The sequence below is a fragment of the Manduca sexta genome, chromosome 10, assembly GCF_014839805.1.
Source record: "Manduca sexta isolate Smith_Timp_Sample1 chromosome 10, JHU_Msex_v1.0, whole genome shotgun sequence".
NCBI lineage: Eukaryota > Metazoa > Arthropoda > Insecta > Lepidoptera > Sphingidae > Manduca > Manduca sexta.
Window position 1 is genome coordinate 205,636 of NC_051124.1, and position 15,824 is coordinate 221,459.

At 35.9% G+C, this 15,824-nt stretch overlaps 1 protein-coding gene across 1 annotated transcript in view; it reads left to right on the top strand.

The window, feature by feature from the left end:
- LOC115441797 overlaps positions 1 to 15,824 on the top strand; it is a 42,536-nt gene that overhangs the window by 20,516 nt on the left and 6,196 nt on the right. Inside the window, exons 3-13 of the mRNA XM_037437178.1 lie at positions 6,288 to 6,415; positions 7,761 to 7,898; positions 8,269 to 8,430; positions 8,798 to 8,987; positions 9,549 to 9,749; positions 10,070 to 10,302; positions 10,763 to 11,022; positions 11,354 to 11,457; positions 11,828 to 11,965; positions 14,593 to 14,841; positions 15,449 to 15,604. Of these exons, the coding sequence (XP_037293075.1) occupies positions 6,288 to 6,415; positions 7,761 to 7,898; positions 8,269 to 8,430; positions 8,798 to 8,987; positions 9,549 to 9,749; positions 10,070 to 10,302; positions 10,763 to 11,022; positions 11,354 to 11,457; positions 11,828 to 11,965; positions 14,593 to 14,841; positions 15,449 to 15,604 (1,959 nt within the window). The remainder of the gene's footprint in view (positions 1 to 6,287; positions 6,416 to 7,760; positions 7,899 to 8,268; positions 8,431 to 8,797; positions 8,988 to 9,548; positions 9,750 to 10,069; positions 10,303 to 10,762; positions 11,023 to 11,353; positions 11,458 to 11,827; positions 11,966 to 14,592; positions 14,842 to 15,448; positions 15,605 to 15,824) is intronic.

A 15,824-nucleotide genomic window follows, 5' to 3' on the forward strand; every position in this document is an offset into this window, starting at 1 on the left:
GTTCCCTCGCAGTTTAACGTCATCATTGTAATAAATCAATTTGGGAGTATTATGCCAACGTTCGCTATTTCTTTATATCTGCCCTGAAAATAAATTGTCGCAGTGCTGGGCCGGTGGTCTCTGCTAGTCGAGTGTTTGATTGATAGAGCTGTCAATTTCTGTCACTAAGTACTGCCGAATGCAAAGAACACTGTACTATAACACTGGATTGAGTGAGATTGGAGCTCATCCTCAAACCTCAACCTCATCTCATAAAAGTAGATTTATGAGGTGCAGCGCCATCGTCGGGTATTTTACGAATATAATGAAAAAATATACCTAGATTCATCAGTGGATATCATTTGTTTGATTATGATGATAGATCCTGTTTATGAATCAACTGTCAAGCGATTTACTACTTACATAATTTAGCTCTTCAACTCATTTGGTTAAAATTTTCTAATTATTGTAACGGTTTGGTACAACTGCGTCCAAGCGAATTTCTGATGTATGGCGATCTTTTATGACATACAGAAATAAATTGCTTGAGCATTCCGTAATTATAATGACTGCAAATCAGCTATTCAGCACGTTCTACACATTATAGTTTGTGGTTGCTAACGCTATATTTTCAGGTCTATGAGTGGCACGAAAAACTCTATTACGCTGTATTTGGTTTTTTTGTCTAATGCTAACTTCATATACCATTGAAATTCTTGTAGAGGACACTTCACCTTACTTTGCAATTTGTTATTTCTAGAACTTCAAACTACAAATCAAAGTGCACTAAGTTAACTTCTGAACTAACATTTACGGATCAGTGTGAATCGTAATACCAAGCGATAGGTTTGCTAGTTTCGACGTATTGAAACACGCTTGTATCAATTGCCCCGGAATCGCAATCAAAATTCAAATGAAAGTGAACAACGAAATCAAAATAGCAATCAAGGTTACGTCCAAAGAAAACTGCCATTGAAAATAAACAATGGGGGGGTACTTACCGCCGGCTGTGGCCGAGTTGAAAACGTTCCAACGGCACAATACGGTTTACGGGTTATTTTAAAATATTTAAACCAAGTTATATGCCAACAATAATACGGCGTCGACATTAAATCGGTCAACGTCTTGTAAACTCGCGGAGTTACGGAACTCTGCTCTGATAAATGATTCTTATTTAACAGCCATAGTCTTGACCCTTACTCAGAAAAGTTAGTCTTGAATTTGTTGCAAGACATATGCATAAATTAGAGGCATCACACAGCATACCTCATTATCTTGCAGAAAATATTATTTTTTGGTTTTAAGACCACTCACCTGGTTATCGTTGACACCCTGGATTTGGATTCCCTAGAGCAGGTATGGCGAACCAATATCACGCGTGCCAGTGGTGGCACGTGAAAAAATAATTCGAACACGCGAGTAATATGCCAAACATTGTATATATATCTTTCTTTGGACTTTACTTCGCTTAACATCATGGCAGTGAAGGCACTTTACCGAGCTCCTTCTAAAAAAAAAAACAAAAAAGTAGATAATAAAAAAAGTCGCTAAAAAGACGTACTCAGATAGATAAATCCGGTCCTGGGTGGCACGTTACAAGACTTATTTTTTTTATAAATAAATGCACGTTAACCGTTTAAGCTTTACTATCCCTACCCTAGAGGATATTGACCTCTGATTAAGGTTATAGCTTAAGGTCCATTTTTCATACATTTTGTTTCACCTTTAATCTGGGTAACTAAACAAGTATTGACAAGTAAAGAATTTAAATTCACGTCTAGTTAGTGATTAGTTCTCGCAGTTGAAAGAAAAACGTAAAAATAATTAATTTGCATGGATATTTCGGCCTTTAAAATTTAATACGACGAAATTTAATACGACGAAATTTTAACCCAGATTAAAGGTGAAACAAAATGTATGAAAAATGGACCTTAAGCTATAACCTTAAGGGAAAAAACATAAACGAGTCTCTATGACAAAAAATTTTGCAATTTACTACAATCGCTATTCCATTTGTTTACAATAAATACATTAGCCACCCTTAAGAATGTAGTAATGTATATTCTTCAATAGATATACTGTTCCAATTTCATGTACAATTTCAACATTAATTACCATTTTTTATTTATTAACTAACCGCAAATTTATTTTGGATCAGTAACACAGATCTTCGATAGACAGATAATTTCTACTCGAACAGAAAACAAACACAATATCATTAAAAACCCAAACATATGTAAGCAGGCATTCATTGTGAAATGATTTCTTGATTGAAATGTTTACAATTGAGGAGGCATCGACTTATCCAGAGCAGAACTGTGGGAGATATTATCCCTCGATTTAATTCTTTAATGTAAATATATCGCACTTTATCGCCTACGCGGTGGTCCCTGTCTTACATAGAATATATAAGGTTTAAAAAGGGACTTAAAACGTGTACAATGCCTGTTTATATAATATTTTAAAACAATGTCTAAAATAAATAAAGGTTAACTTATAATTCCCAGAGCTGTAAAAAACTCAATACGAGTTTCTGAAAATTATAATTTATCTCCGATTTCTTTAAACTTACATGCAATGATGGCATGTTTTATACTACTTAATAATTTTACATAGTACGAAGTTTAATCAAGAGTTAATTTAGCCACATTATCTATATTATAATCACAATATGACCTATTCACATACGAGTCCCGAAGTCCGCAATCATGAGCAAATTTCCATTACTTAGTTGGAAATTATTTGCTTTCTAAATGTTTGAAGCTGATCACCATAATTTGCCCCCCGTATAATACCGCCGAGTCCGTGCCCCAGGTGAGTACGCCGTTCAGTACCACTATTAACCTAATTCAGTTTCGCCGTCGCTCTTGATCGTTGCCAGATTACTATATTTGACAGAATTAATGCCTTTTAAACATCTACCTGGAGTAAATAGTAGTGAGGCGATAAAAAATACTGTTATCGATAAATATGTAATTAAGCAGAGCCCTAACTGTTTACTAAATCTATCACTTGTACCGAAACAAAGATGTGTTGCTTTATAATATCGTAGTTCCTGGATCTTTAGGGCAATTATTTTAAGATATAACTTAGGCCAAAAGAAAATGCAGCGAAAGGCCCTTTAAATAGTCGGTACCCTTTTATGTCGGAATTAAAAGGTGTACATCAAGATTTGGTTAATATATGCTATGGATAAAGTGAAAATATTTAGAAAAGAAACATTAGTTTGATTTTCTTACCCACACGTATTATTAAGATATTAGAAGAAATAGTATCAGCGAGCAAAATGTTAAAAATTTTCTATTCCTTTGTTAATCTAATTTTAACCGGCACACTTCGACGCCGGGTGTGTGAACAAAAATCTATTTCTCTATTTCGGTTCCGATCGAACACAGTCTTGTGTATTACATAATATTTATTTTAAAACTACAAAATTCGTCTTTATAGCTTACGTGTTATGACTTAATAGTTAATACATATTTAATTGGTATTAAACAATATGAACTTCATCACATTATCATAGAGTTAAGGATTGTTAACAAACCTGTTAAGACTATGCCATGGAACTCACAAACAATGGAATCGAATCTAGATGCATACATATCGTGCAGCTGATGACGAAGCATCCCTGAAACAGGAGATCATGATTTTGATACAAGCACAGAGAAATTTACGTGATCCGCAATACATTTAATTCGGTTCACAGTAATATGGAATCGAAAGCCCCCGGCCATTGATCACTTTAGCCAATAAAACTATCGATATAGTTCAGGTAAAAAAAAAGTACACGTTCAGTATTCTTTGCGCAAGTAAGCCAGCAAATATCGTCAAATTTATGTAGTATACCTAGATAATGCATACTGCCAAATCTCACACCACTCGACCGCTTTATCGACACCGCGCTAGTCGATAAAACGGACATCACTATGCGCCGTACATCTCACCGTTTACGTTTTATGATTACAAACTGTTTACAATAAAGATATTGCACAAGTTTGGTACTCACTAGCGTTATCTTCGGATTTACCTGTAACGAAAGAGTAATGTGTACTGGACCTTATTTATATCTAACTCTTTTAAATTTGGGTTAAGGGCGTTTCCACATGGTGAGAAGGAATATAAGCCCACGCCTGTATCATAGGCAAAACCATAAATAGTGCTCGGGGTCTAGAGTTATCTGAGTTGTTAACTTAGTTAAATTGGTATTTCCTTTTTATTGGAGACATTCTATACAACGCGTCGTTATTATTGGACTTTGTGACATTTATATCAAATGTCTACAGTGGCAAGCAATTTAAATATCAGCAATATAATATAAAGCAGTCAGTGGTGTTACGGAATAACACTAATCATACATCTGACGATCTATAAATCTTTTCAGTTATAAATAAACACCTTTAATTGAATGTTTGTAAAACCTCCTGTTAATTTAAATCGTACAAACCGGACCTACAAACAAACCGAAATAATATATTCCTAGAAATAAAATCCGAAAGCGATAATCATAAAATTTGACGAGTATGTATGAAATTTTATTGAAAGCGCTATAGTGTTTGATGTAAACGTATAGTTGCTTGGATGTTATGCCAAGATTCCATCCCAGATACCGTCGGGAACTATCGGCAACTCGAGATAGTGATGAAATCAGATAATACGTGATACGAAAGCGCATGCGTATTAGAATATGTAGGAGATAGCTTGGAGAAATGGTAAGTGGTAGATGATTGAGTGATTTGTCTAGTTTTATATACTTAAAGATATATATATTTAAGCTTAAGCTATGGCGAGCAACGTTCTGGGTTACTTCGTGAGGACAGGCGTTCAAAAATTTGTCTAAATACACGATGTTACTGAGGATTACATTCAGTTTGGGACTAGGCTGCTTTCACTTCTTATATGATATGACAAAATTGTACAGTGTGCTCGTCATCCTAAGGTGTCAGATATTATGTCTCATAATGACTAGGAATTGAACACAACAGCGCACAATTATAATACCATTGGAATTATAATAAAGTATAGCGGAAATTATGCAACTGATTATATTTATTTTGATGTCTCACTTCAGGCCACAGGCCTTCTAATAAGAAGTCTACAGTCAATCTACGACAGGCATGCGCAAGTTGGTAGGTTTCACATATCTTCGAACTTATCTCTATAATCTTTTGGTGTAGTAAACTAAAGATGTTTCCAGCTATGGAACTACTATTTATATATATCAAAAAGCTCTACGTTATAGAAGTACGTAATGAACCAAAATAACTTGTAATTGGCGTTTAGTTGATATACTAGCTAACGAGTAAGCTTTGTTCATATGTATCCTCAAAAGCTACGGCTTAAAATCACTGAAATCTATTAATGTGTGGCATATTCATAGATTCGAGTTCTAGTAATAAACTACAAATTTTATATCAATCTATGTGGTGAGATCGGATTCGTAACAAATTGCACGTTATACGTCATCTTACCATGGGATCGATATATTATTCCATTTTTATAACACATACAATATTTGTAGTTCATATTAGTTTAATGATGTAGCAAACTAGGCTTTTCAATTTCCAGAAGGGTTTTTTAATTTTTTTACCAGCCTAGATTGAGGTTGGTGCTTTGTACGGCGATAGACTTATGTATCATAATACAATTACCATTGGAAAGGAATCAAATAATCCCAAAGCTATAATTGGGTTCTATACTCGCATCTCTGTTATCTTTTGGAAATACAGAAATATCCATTTTTTGAGAAAAATGTCGGCATCAAATAAACGACCGTTGAAGAATGCAACGTCCTGCATTAGTCGCCATTACATTTAAACTGCACAAATATTCAAATTTGAGGATTAAAAAATCCCTTCAATGTGAACCGACCTTAACCTGCTCGATTTCAGGGTCGGACGATTGGCATAGTTATGAAATGGTTTTTTTAACGTCCATCCGCGCGGTCAAGTCAAGTGGCGAACAAAAATATCGTAGACTACGCCTACTGGCTGGAACGTTTACACCCAGGAAATCCAGTCGGCTTGTTCATTCATAAAATCTGTCTCCTATGCTACGGTGCATATTTTGTGTAAGCATAACAGTGCGCGTTCGTAAACATTGCTTTTATTTTGTGTCACTCAGTTCTGAAATACCAGTCTGTTATCCTAATCTCTTTTATTTCTTAATCTTTATCGAGGAAGATAGTGGGAACAGTTATTAATTAAATATAGATTGTTAGCATTTATTCTGATTTGTAGTTGCTTGAACCGTTGTTACCCAAGTTTGAAATAAGCTGTGTGATTCAAAGCAATATTGTGTTTGTTTTTAAGCAAAAGAAGAGAGGCAAAGGCGATGTTCGGAACAAGGAGAACATTATCGAGGCGGAGGTTGAGGTGGAGATCCCGCCACCGCTCGAGAAGCTGTGCTACGAGATCAGACAATCAGATGTTATGGGCAGGTAACTTCATTTTATAGAACTAAAATTTCTCTTATACCTATATACATAACCCTAGTAGGGGTTGATATAGAACCCGTTAACGAATGTAAATAGTAGTGATTAAATAATATGTGGTCGCAAAACATGGTTCGATGGGAATTTTCGTTTATTCCTTAGTGCCTATTACGAACTACGCAGTAAATTTACTATGCATTAGCAACACCACCACCTATGTTCCTCATATTCTACGTCTGGATCCTATAAAGGGTAGATGGAAATGTAACTATGATCTCCATATCCTGCTATTCCAGGATTTTATGTAGCGACACTAATGTTATATCGATAACGAAATTTGTTGCAATTACTTTATTCTAATCAAGAACTGAAAATTATTTATGAAATAGATTTTTTCGTTTCGTTCGCCTATTTTCCTGTAAAATTATTTAGGAGACCGATGGCTGGCATATGCGTCATACTTGTAAATGGGTACTGCTTGTGTGGACTGTTCTGCCCATTTCGTTTACTATATCTAAGTACTAGGGGTATATATTAGAGAATTTCAGGTTATATCATGATTCCTGAGTTGGTTGTTCAATGTGTACTTGTCCGGAAAATTAAAATTAAATACCTATTTCGCGAATATGTGAATGAACTGCTCTAAACAACAATAAAAAAAACAATTGTATATTTTACTCTGTATCATAACACTGTAGTAGTGATTTTCTGAAGAGCAACACTACAGTTTCCTACCCGTTCTTCCCTGGTGAGAACCGTTTTCCGAACTGATGGTAGAGTTATAACACTGACGGAATCTAAATAATGAATAACACTTTTAATTTTTTTGTTATAAATTATTTCATTGCATTTAATTATGTATTTTAAGAATTAAACCGATAAACGTTTTACGGGACGGAGACGGGACGTTTATACGCTAGTAAAGGAATTACGATTGTTTGTGTTCGCGCCCGAGTGGAATCAAACGCATTTTATTGCGGTTTCCGACGGCTTTGTTTTCAAATTCCACGACTTTGATTACGTGCGAAACAACTACAAAGAGATGCCATGAGGAATGCAGAGTAGTCAAATTATAATCAGAAATGAGAATGTGTTGATTGATCAAGGCGGAGCGCTGTCATTTTAGCAATCCTCATGAAACAAGTCTCATCCACATTACATTTGGATTGCTCTACCCTCGTCTATGATCAGGACAGATAGAGAAAGTGAAACAAAAAATATTTTAGATTTCTAAGTTATTTTCACGATTGGGTCACTATAGTAAATCTGTGTAATTGACCTAAATCTTTTAATTTAGTTGTACCGATTGGTACCTCAACAGTAACGTATTTAATCTTTATCTTTTCATCAGATACGTGGTGGCGGGCCGCGACATCCGCGCCGGTGAGGTGATCATCGAGGAACCGGCCATCGCAGTGGGGCCCTGCACCGGCTGCGGGCTCATCTGCCTCGGATGTTACCGGGAGCTAGATGATGCTAGCTTGTTTAAGTACGGTCTTTGATTGTATGAAATCAAAACTTAGTAAAGTTGCAACGTGGAGAGTACCTATTCTATAGAAAATCGTTTGCGAAGCTGTGTCGTATTTCGTTGTCAATAAAATTTGCCCGAGACGCTACCTAGGTTTTTGCTTCCAAATTCTTATTCTTCCCAAAAGAATGGCGCCTAAAATTTCCTAGGCGTCGTGGAAGATCCCATTTATACGAGCGGTGATCATATTAAGGCACAATAAGATGTCCCATCTGCTATTTTGACTTTTTTTCTATCTAACACCCTAGCTCGATCATTTCACTTCGTTTAATAACTCAAACTTAAAGTTATCTTTTTTGCTGATATTGAATTGTCATTTTACATATTTCAGATGTCGAGGTTGCAAATGGCCTATGTGCAGTGGCTCGTGTCCTGGACAGGGGAAGTACACTGGCCACTCCACGTACGAGTGCGATACATTGAAGAACGTGCCTCCGGATTACACCAACCTCGAGGACTTGAAAGATTCCTATCAGGCATTAATGCCTTTAAGGTGAACCCAAATTCCGCTTCGTTTATTTTTATTTATTATCTCTTGTATTGACTCGACAGTATCTAAGGTTGTATTATATTTCTCAAACCATTCCATGCTATTTTATATTTAGGCCATACCATATAATCATATGGTATACCAATGATATAATATACTGTATACGTAATTCGTATATTGTGTACTGCTTTTGGATTCCGAGCCAATGTTGCTAACGACGAACCAATATCAATCCAACTTACACTGAATCAAAAATCCAAACCTCCTCATTACAAAGTAAAGAATTCTTTCGTTGTTCTAAGGTAGCAAACTTATTTGTCAGTCAGAAGTCTGAATATCTACCCAAAAACATATCTTCATTTTCTTCCAGATGTCTCCTGCTAAAAAAAGCAGACCCTGAGAAATGGACAGCGCTGTCAGCCATGGAGTCGCACAACGAGATGCGGCGCGCCAGGGGCGACATCTGGCCCATGAACGACAAAAACGTCGTGCAGAGAATCAACAAGTGGGGCTTGGACTACGCTGCGGAGGAGATACACACAGTGTGCGGTATACTGGAGGTATAATTCGACGCCGCAACATGATGCACGTAAAACAACTCCCGTTAATTGGACATATCTATCTGTAACCAATAATTCATTTTCTAGTGATAAAATCTATGATAATTTGAGGGTTTTTCGTAATCGTGTAATCCGAAATGACTATAATATAACATATTGTAAGTTTATGCCGTTGATACAATAGCTAAGCTTTTCTTTTAGTGTGCTAGCGTCATCTATAATTTTTTGGCAAAAATAATGTCTACTGAAGTCGTAGGCGAGAGGGCGCTAAACATTAAAAGCTACTATTGAATTAAACTATAATAGAGAACAAATGTTTCAGCTATTTGTACCACAATAAACATGTATAGCACTCTGATTTAAGGGATACTACCAATATATTATATTTACTAGAAGTTTAACATCTATGCTTCATTAGCGCAGTTCAACATGTAGATTTTCAATTTTGTAATACAAACCTGAGATGGTATTGCTAATAATATATTATGTGACGAACTTGCTTAACTTGCAATTATTTTTTACAAAAAAATGCTAGAAGACCTAATTTTTACTTATCCTCAGGTAAACGCCTTCGAGGTGGGAGGTAGCGGCGCAAACGCTCGAGCTCTGTACGACCGCGCGTACCTCCTGGCGCATGACTGCACTCCCTCGACGACCCACACGGACGCGGAGAGAGTGCCGGGAAGGCCTCTCACGATCCGAGCCTCTATACCTCACAAAGCTGGCGACCTCATATCCTTGTGCTACGCTTATACATTACAGGTAAAGATTGTCTTAGCATAATACCAATGAACATATCCTAATTTTTCTTTTTGAATCCACAATGTGATACTCTAATTTATGGAAGGGACAGAGCAGTCTAAATATAGTGTCTTTCATGTCGTCAACATTATGCCGCCCTATCTCAATACAAAGTGTATACTTCTTTTTTGGAATAAAACGATGTCATCTAACTCCAAAAAATAAGTATCGCCGAAACAAGCCACTAGCCAGGTTTGACCACTATGCATACGGTTGTTACTATCCAATTTCATACATAATATATCCGATACAAGTTCGTTAACAATACTACTACTTTCTAGGGTACACTTAAAAGGCGGGAGCACATAAAGCACAGCAAGTTCTTCGAGTGCGCGTGCCGGCGCTGCGCCGACCCCACCGAGCTGGGCACGTACGCCAGCGCGTTCCGCTGCCCGCGTTGCGGCGGCCGCGTGCTGTCCACTGCCCCGCTGGACCCTGGCGCGCCCTGGAGCTGTAGAGATAATGGCTGCCAATACACCATGCCCGCTGCCGCTGTCCAGCTGCTGCTAAGGAAGTGAGTCGTACAGCTGGTGTAATATATAAACGTATAAATTAATTTATTTATTTATAAATGAAGAAGCAAGTAGATTTTTTTTTATCAAATTTATGGTGTCACGAGTACCCGTAATCAGTCGTAACAATCAATATGAATTATATAGTATTCTTTAGAAGCAAGCAGCACCGATCACCCTGAATATCGTAAAGTCGACAGTCTTTTAAATCAAAACATATTAATTATTGAACATTGTGGCGGTAGAAATAGACAAAGTATTCCTATCAAGATGGACACTACTATTTCATCGGAAATCATTCGGATATCCATACTCTGGCGGTATACAGATCATGGTAGAGTACTAATTCCCCCCCCCCCCCGTGACTAATAACCGCGAAAAAATCCGAAAAATAGTTAAATTTTAATGTCTAACATTCGCGTAAACATAAATAGGTATACTAAAATCCTTTCTCTTCTGCAGGTTGACAGACGAGTTCGAGCTGATAGATGCAAACGACGTGCCCGGCTTCGAGAGCTTCCTGCACAAGTACAGGAACGTGATCCACAATACGCACTACCTCAGCCTGTCCGCGAAGCACTCGCTCAGCCAGCTGTACGGGAAGGTGGCCAACTACATGATCCATCAGATGCCAGACCTAGAGCTGAATCGGAAGATCGAGATCTGTCGGGATCTGATGAAGGTGTTCGACGTTATTGAGCCGGGATATTCGAGGTTACGAGGTGAGGACAGATTTCTTTATATAATATTCATGGTACATGAGTAGGGAAGATTTAGGATTATCTCCAGTAAATGTAGAAATATAAAGATGACGAAAGTACTGGTTATTATTATTATTTTTTTATATCGTGAAATGTGTAGAAATAGATTCGTCGCTACAAAATATTACCATGAAATTAAAAAAAAAATAAACTGATGATGCATTCTGCATAAGTTACACCAATTTTTACCACTTCGGATATAAGCTTGCTGCGTGAACTTTCTTTATTTTGGTGTTTGTTATAGGGTTTATGTTAATTATTCTATCATTAAATGTTGTTTATTTTATTACAGGTGTTACGCTGTACGAACTTCACGCGCCACTGATGATATTAACAACGAGGGACTTTGAGAAGAAAGCTATTTCCAAAGAAAGTCTCAGGAATCGCCTTAAAGAGGTATGGTCTAAGTTCAAACGTCTATGAGACATCTATTACCTTATAAATAAGATGTCATTGATATCTGTAGCTATATATTATATGATGGGGAATACAACCACAATATGGAACGTGAAATTCTCGTTATAAACATTGGGAATTTATATAATGACGTGCTGGTTTTAGTCAAAATAACTCTATTGTTAAATTATGAAATATAAATACAATAATTACTCACACAAATAATTCAAACCCCGAAATAAGACATGCTTAGCGTCATGGATCTTAAGAAACTACTGAAGTAACTGACTAAAAAGAAATATTTGCGGACAACACATACTTAAATTTATTTATTATCATTCGATTTCCTAACCACTTTTGTATATTTCAGATTGTGAAATACCTCACGGAATCGGCGTTAATTCTGGGCTTTGAACCACCGCAGTCTTCCGAGGGTTTGATGGCTTCCGCAGCTCGGGAGGCATTGAAAAAGATCAAAACTTGGGAACAGATCATAGGGAAGATTTCATGAGATCCGTCATATGTACAGAGATAGAATATTCGAAAATTATAAATTGTATAATAACCATATTAACTTATTTATTTGATTATAGTCTCATGAGGTACATATTTATTCCAAAATATTAAAATATTTCTAGTTTAAAACTAAACGGGTCATAAAATAATAAAAGTGCCTTATTTTTAAACAGATCTGAATAATTTATATCTCTTTACAAATTTCATTTTCTAAATAATTTATTTAATTTATTTTTATACCTTAATATTTAACTCATTAATGTATACGGTAATCCGATTTAAATAATAAAGCTAGATTCATCATATTACTGCCTCTATATTTTAACGAATAATTTATATCTGAAATATTTATTGTACTCAGTAAATGATATATTCTCTTATTTACTAAAATATTCACTAATAAATCTACTGTTAAACTAATTTATTTTTGTTATTTATTGGAAAGTATGTTTATTATGTGAAATTCTTTTATGTATTCATTCCTTCTGCTAAAAGACATTTGTTACGGCGTGACAAACTATGTGTTTATTGTATAGATATAAGATGTACTAATATAATTGTATGTTGGAAATATAACTTTGTTTCTTTCCGCCATCATCTCCTACACTGCGAATAAAAGTGACTTCCTTTTAATCATCCAGTTGATAACAGAAAGACCATTAGACATTAACAGGGCATGTGACTAAAATATAAAAATACCATCATTAAAAATGTACTTATGTTATAAAAAAAATCGGTAAAAGATTTTTCACAAGTCTACGCAATAATAAATAAGTTTCAAAGCTTTCAAATTTTGTAAAAGGGGTAGCGGTCAAATAATAGTTATAGCTAACTATGACGTCACTTAGTCGTTAGACGTCACCGGCGATTACTCTTCGCGCGTGAAAGAGAGATAGGCCGATAACTACACCACGCCCCCACTACAACAATAATTTAATTATGAATTAATGCTTTATTTTTCAACCAATTTTGTTGCTGATTTCAAAAAAGATTTTTTTTTCCTATTACTTTCTATTACATATAAAATAATGTACAAAATCATACCAGGGTGCTAGCCTATTATTGGATCATTACCTAGTGCCTATACCTATGTAGTCCCATTCTATGAATCCTGCATAAAAAGCATCAGACAAATTAACTTTAGTTATCTTTGGTAATAATTGATCCTAGGATTATTTCTTTAAAAATACATAAAAGAGAGAAATACATAAAAGTGCCAATAGAAGCTAAGTATCTTCGGCTTTTGACAGTAAAATTTACTTTAAGTTGTTTGCTTACTTATTTTGAGTTCAATATAGCTTGTATTTATCCCATGGACACTAGTTTTGCTATAAAAGAAGAGATTGCCGTGAATTCATTATAATTTACCAAATCCGTAGACCCAGTCCGTCTGGAGTAAGATTAGAGGTGTAAACTAATGATGATAATATACTCAATAGGAACTGAGATGACGATCAATAACTATTCATCTTAAATGTAAAAATAAAAATAATAAACTCATCGCTAAGAGCATAGTAGAAATAATTAAGTAATAATGTATTATTTAGAAATGCGTATTTTGTATAGAAGAAGGAAGCTAGTAGAAATACAAGATGATCGGGTGTCAAATAGCTGGTTTATTTATAAATCGGATGCGCATGCGCAGCGCGCACCTTTTCGCCCGGCGCATGCCGCTCTTGTTGTTACTGAAGTCTTTAATAAAATTATTTGTTGAATACGTAATAAATTAATGTTATTATTGTGAATTGTGGGGAAATTGTCATAAATAGTGTTGACTTATCAAGAGGTGAGTTGAAATATATATTAATTATTGGAAATTACTGTCAATAAATGCAGACTTAATAATGCATACTACCTATTTATTGTTATTAATTATTTATTACAGTTGTCTAATGACCCGATAAATATAAAATGACACTGTGTAATACTATAATTAAAATTAATTCAAGTTCCGATTTAGATCCATTCATATTAAGTCGGGTTAAAATTCATATCGAATCGTCACGTTTCGTTTTATTCACTTAGTCGGAAAAACATAATAAGGACGTGGATAATACTTTAATTACAAAGCAATATGATATTCGGACTATAACAATTCGTTAACAAAATCCGGCCATACTATCACGATAGTGCCTTGCATAAATGTTATAGCAATACCGCATAGTGCTGTAAATACATTTATTATTTGCATTAAATGTGTTATTAGGGAGCGGCGCGGCAGTTACACAGAAGACGATCCGCATAATTATGATATTATACTTATATAATCTTAGTTTTATTATTAAATGCGTTATAAAACTGAGTAACCGCAGTTACAAATTAATTAATTCAATATTCATATTAAGACGACACAAAAATATAGATCAGTAAAACTACATGTAGATAAGTAAGTAATTTAATTCTGTGGTTATTGCTATTAGTAGCTGTTTTTTTAACTGAGTTGGATAACCAACGCGGTATAAACCACTAGCGTGGTTTGCTATTCGTTTTCGCACACATTTATAGCTTTATGTTTGCCCGCCAATACGTATATATCCTATTTAGACCTGGGTCTAGTTGGTTTAAGGAAAATAGTACATTATCGATGATGCTCAGCTATATACTAACATTCTGTCCTAGACAATGGTGGAACAAGGAGCCTGCGCGGTATGCCTGTCGCCAGCTCTCCAGAAATGCTCGGGTTGCCAGACAGTGCACTATTGCACCAAAGACCATCAGAAGCAGGACTGGAAGCTGCATAAGTTCCAGTGCACTCCAGCAAGAGTGAAGGAGGATGACAAGTTGGGAAGGTACTTGGAAGCGTCCCGGCAGATCAAGTCAGGAGATGTGGTGCTGAAGGAAAAGCCTCTGATTACTGGACCCGCGCAGGTATGCTTAAGGGATAGTTTTTTTTTTATACGATAAAGTGACTGCACTGCATCTGTTGGTAAGTGGGATGGAGTCCAATAGAATGTCGACTGATGAGAGGTGATAACTCCTCGGCAGTCGAAACAGTTATGCCGGCCTGTTGGATGCGAAGATACCCAGGTTGATCCCGGAACACGACACACTTACGTAGGCCATTATGGCACAATATGATTATGTTCGATTTTGAAAATGATTTTATGCAACTGTAGTTAGTGTGACTACATCGTGAACCTTAGCTCACGCCTTGGCCTATATTTTTTTTCGAAACCACAGTCGCATAAAGACTGTGGATAAAATTAAATACAAACATAAGACTGACGCTTTTTGTCCACAAACGGTTAGACAGTGACGCAACTTGTGCCTCTAATTTCGCCATGTCTATTCCTTCCAAAGATTTGATTAGGAAAGAGTCATCGTCATAACAATTTTAAACAACTCCAGGTTGATATGTAATAGAAAAACCAGTAATCACTTAGCTCTACCCTTGATTCGAACCCGATAATTCAATTGAACTATGACACCGAAGCAATCAATTTCCAAATTATCAATTTGCAACGAATATTTCTAGGTTACACCACCAGTTTGCCTCGGCTGCTACACTCTATTAGAAGAGGGTAAGACAGTGACTTGCGAGAAATGCGGCTGGCCGTTCTGCTCTCAAGGGTGCACCAAGAACGAACTGCACAAGCCTGAGTGCCATTACACACAGCAAAGAGGGGAAAAGGTATGAAACGGTGCTGTCAAAAACTTCCTTAGGACTTTCTTCCGTATTTTATGTTAGGCTTTCAATCATTTGTTACATTGCTAAGAATGCGTTTTTTTTTTGGATTCGTTTCGTTTGGATCTTTGTCTACACTGGCTTAACGCAATTTACATAGTATTTTAAATTTTTTATGGCTTATATAATTTTAGAACAAATATTTAAAAGTTGGCAATTGGCATCA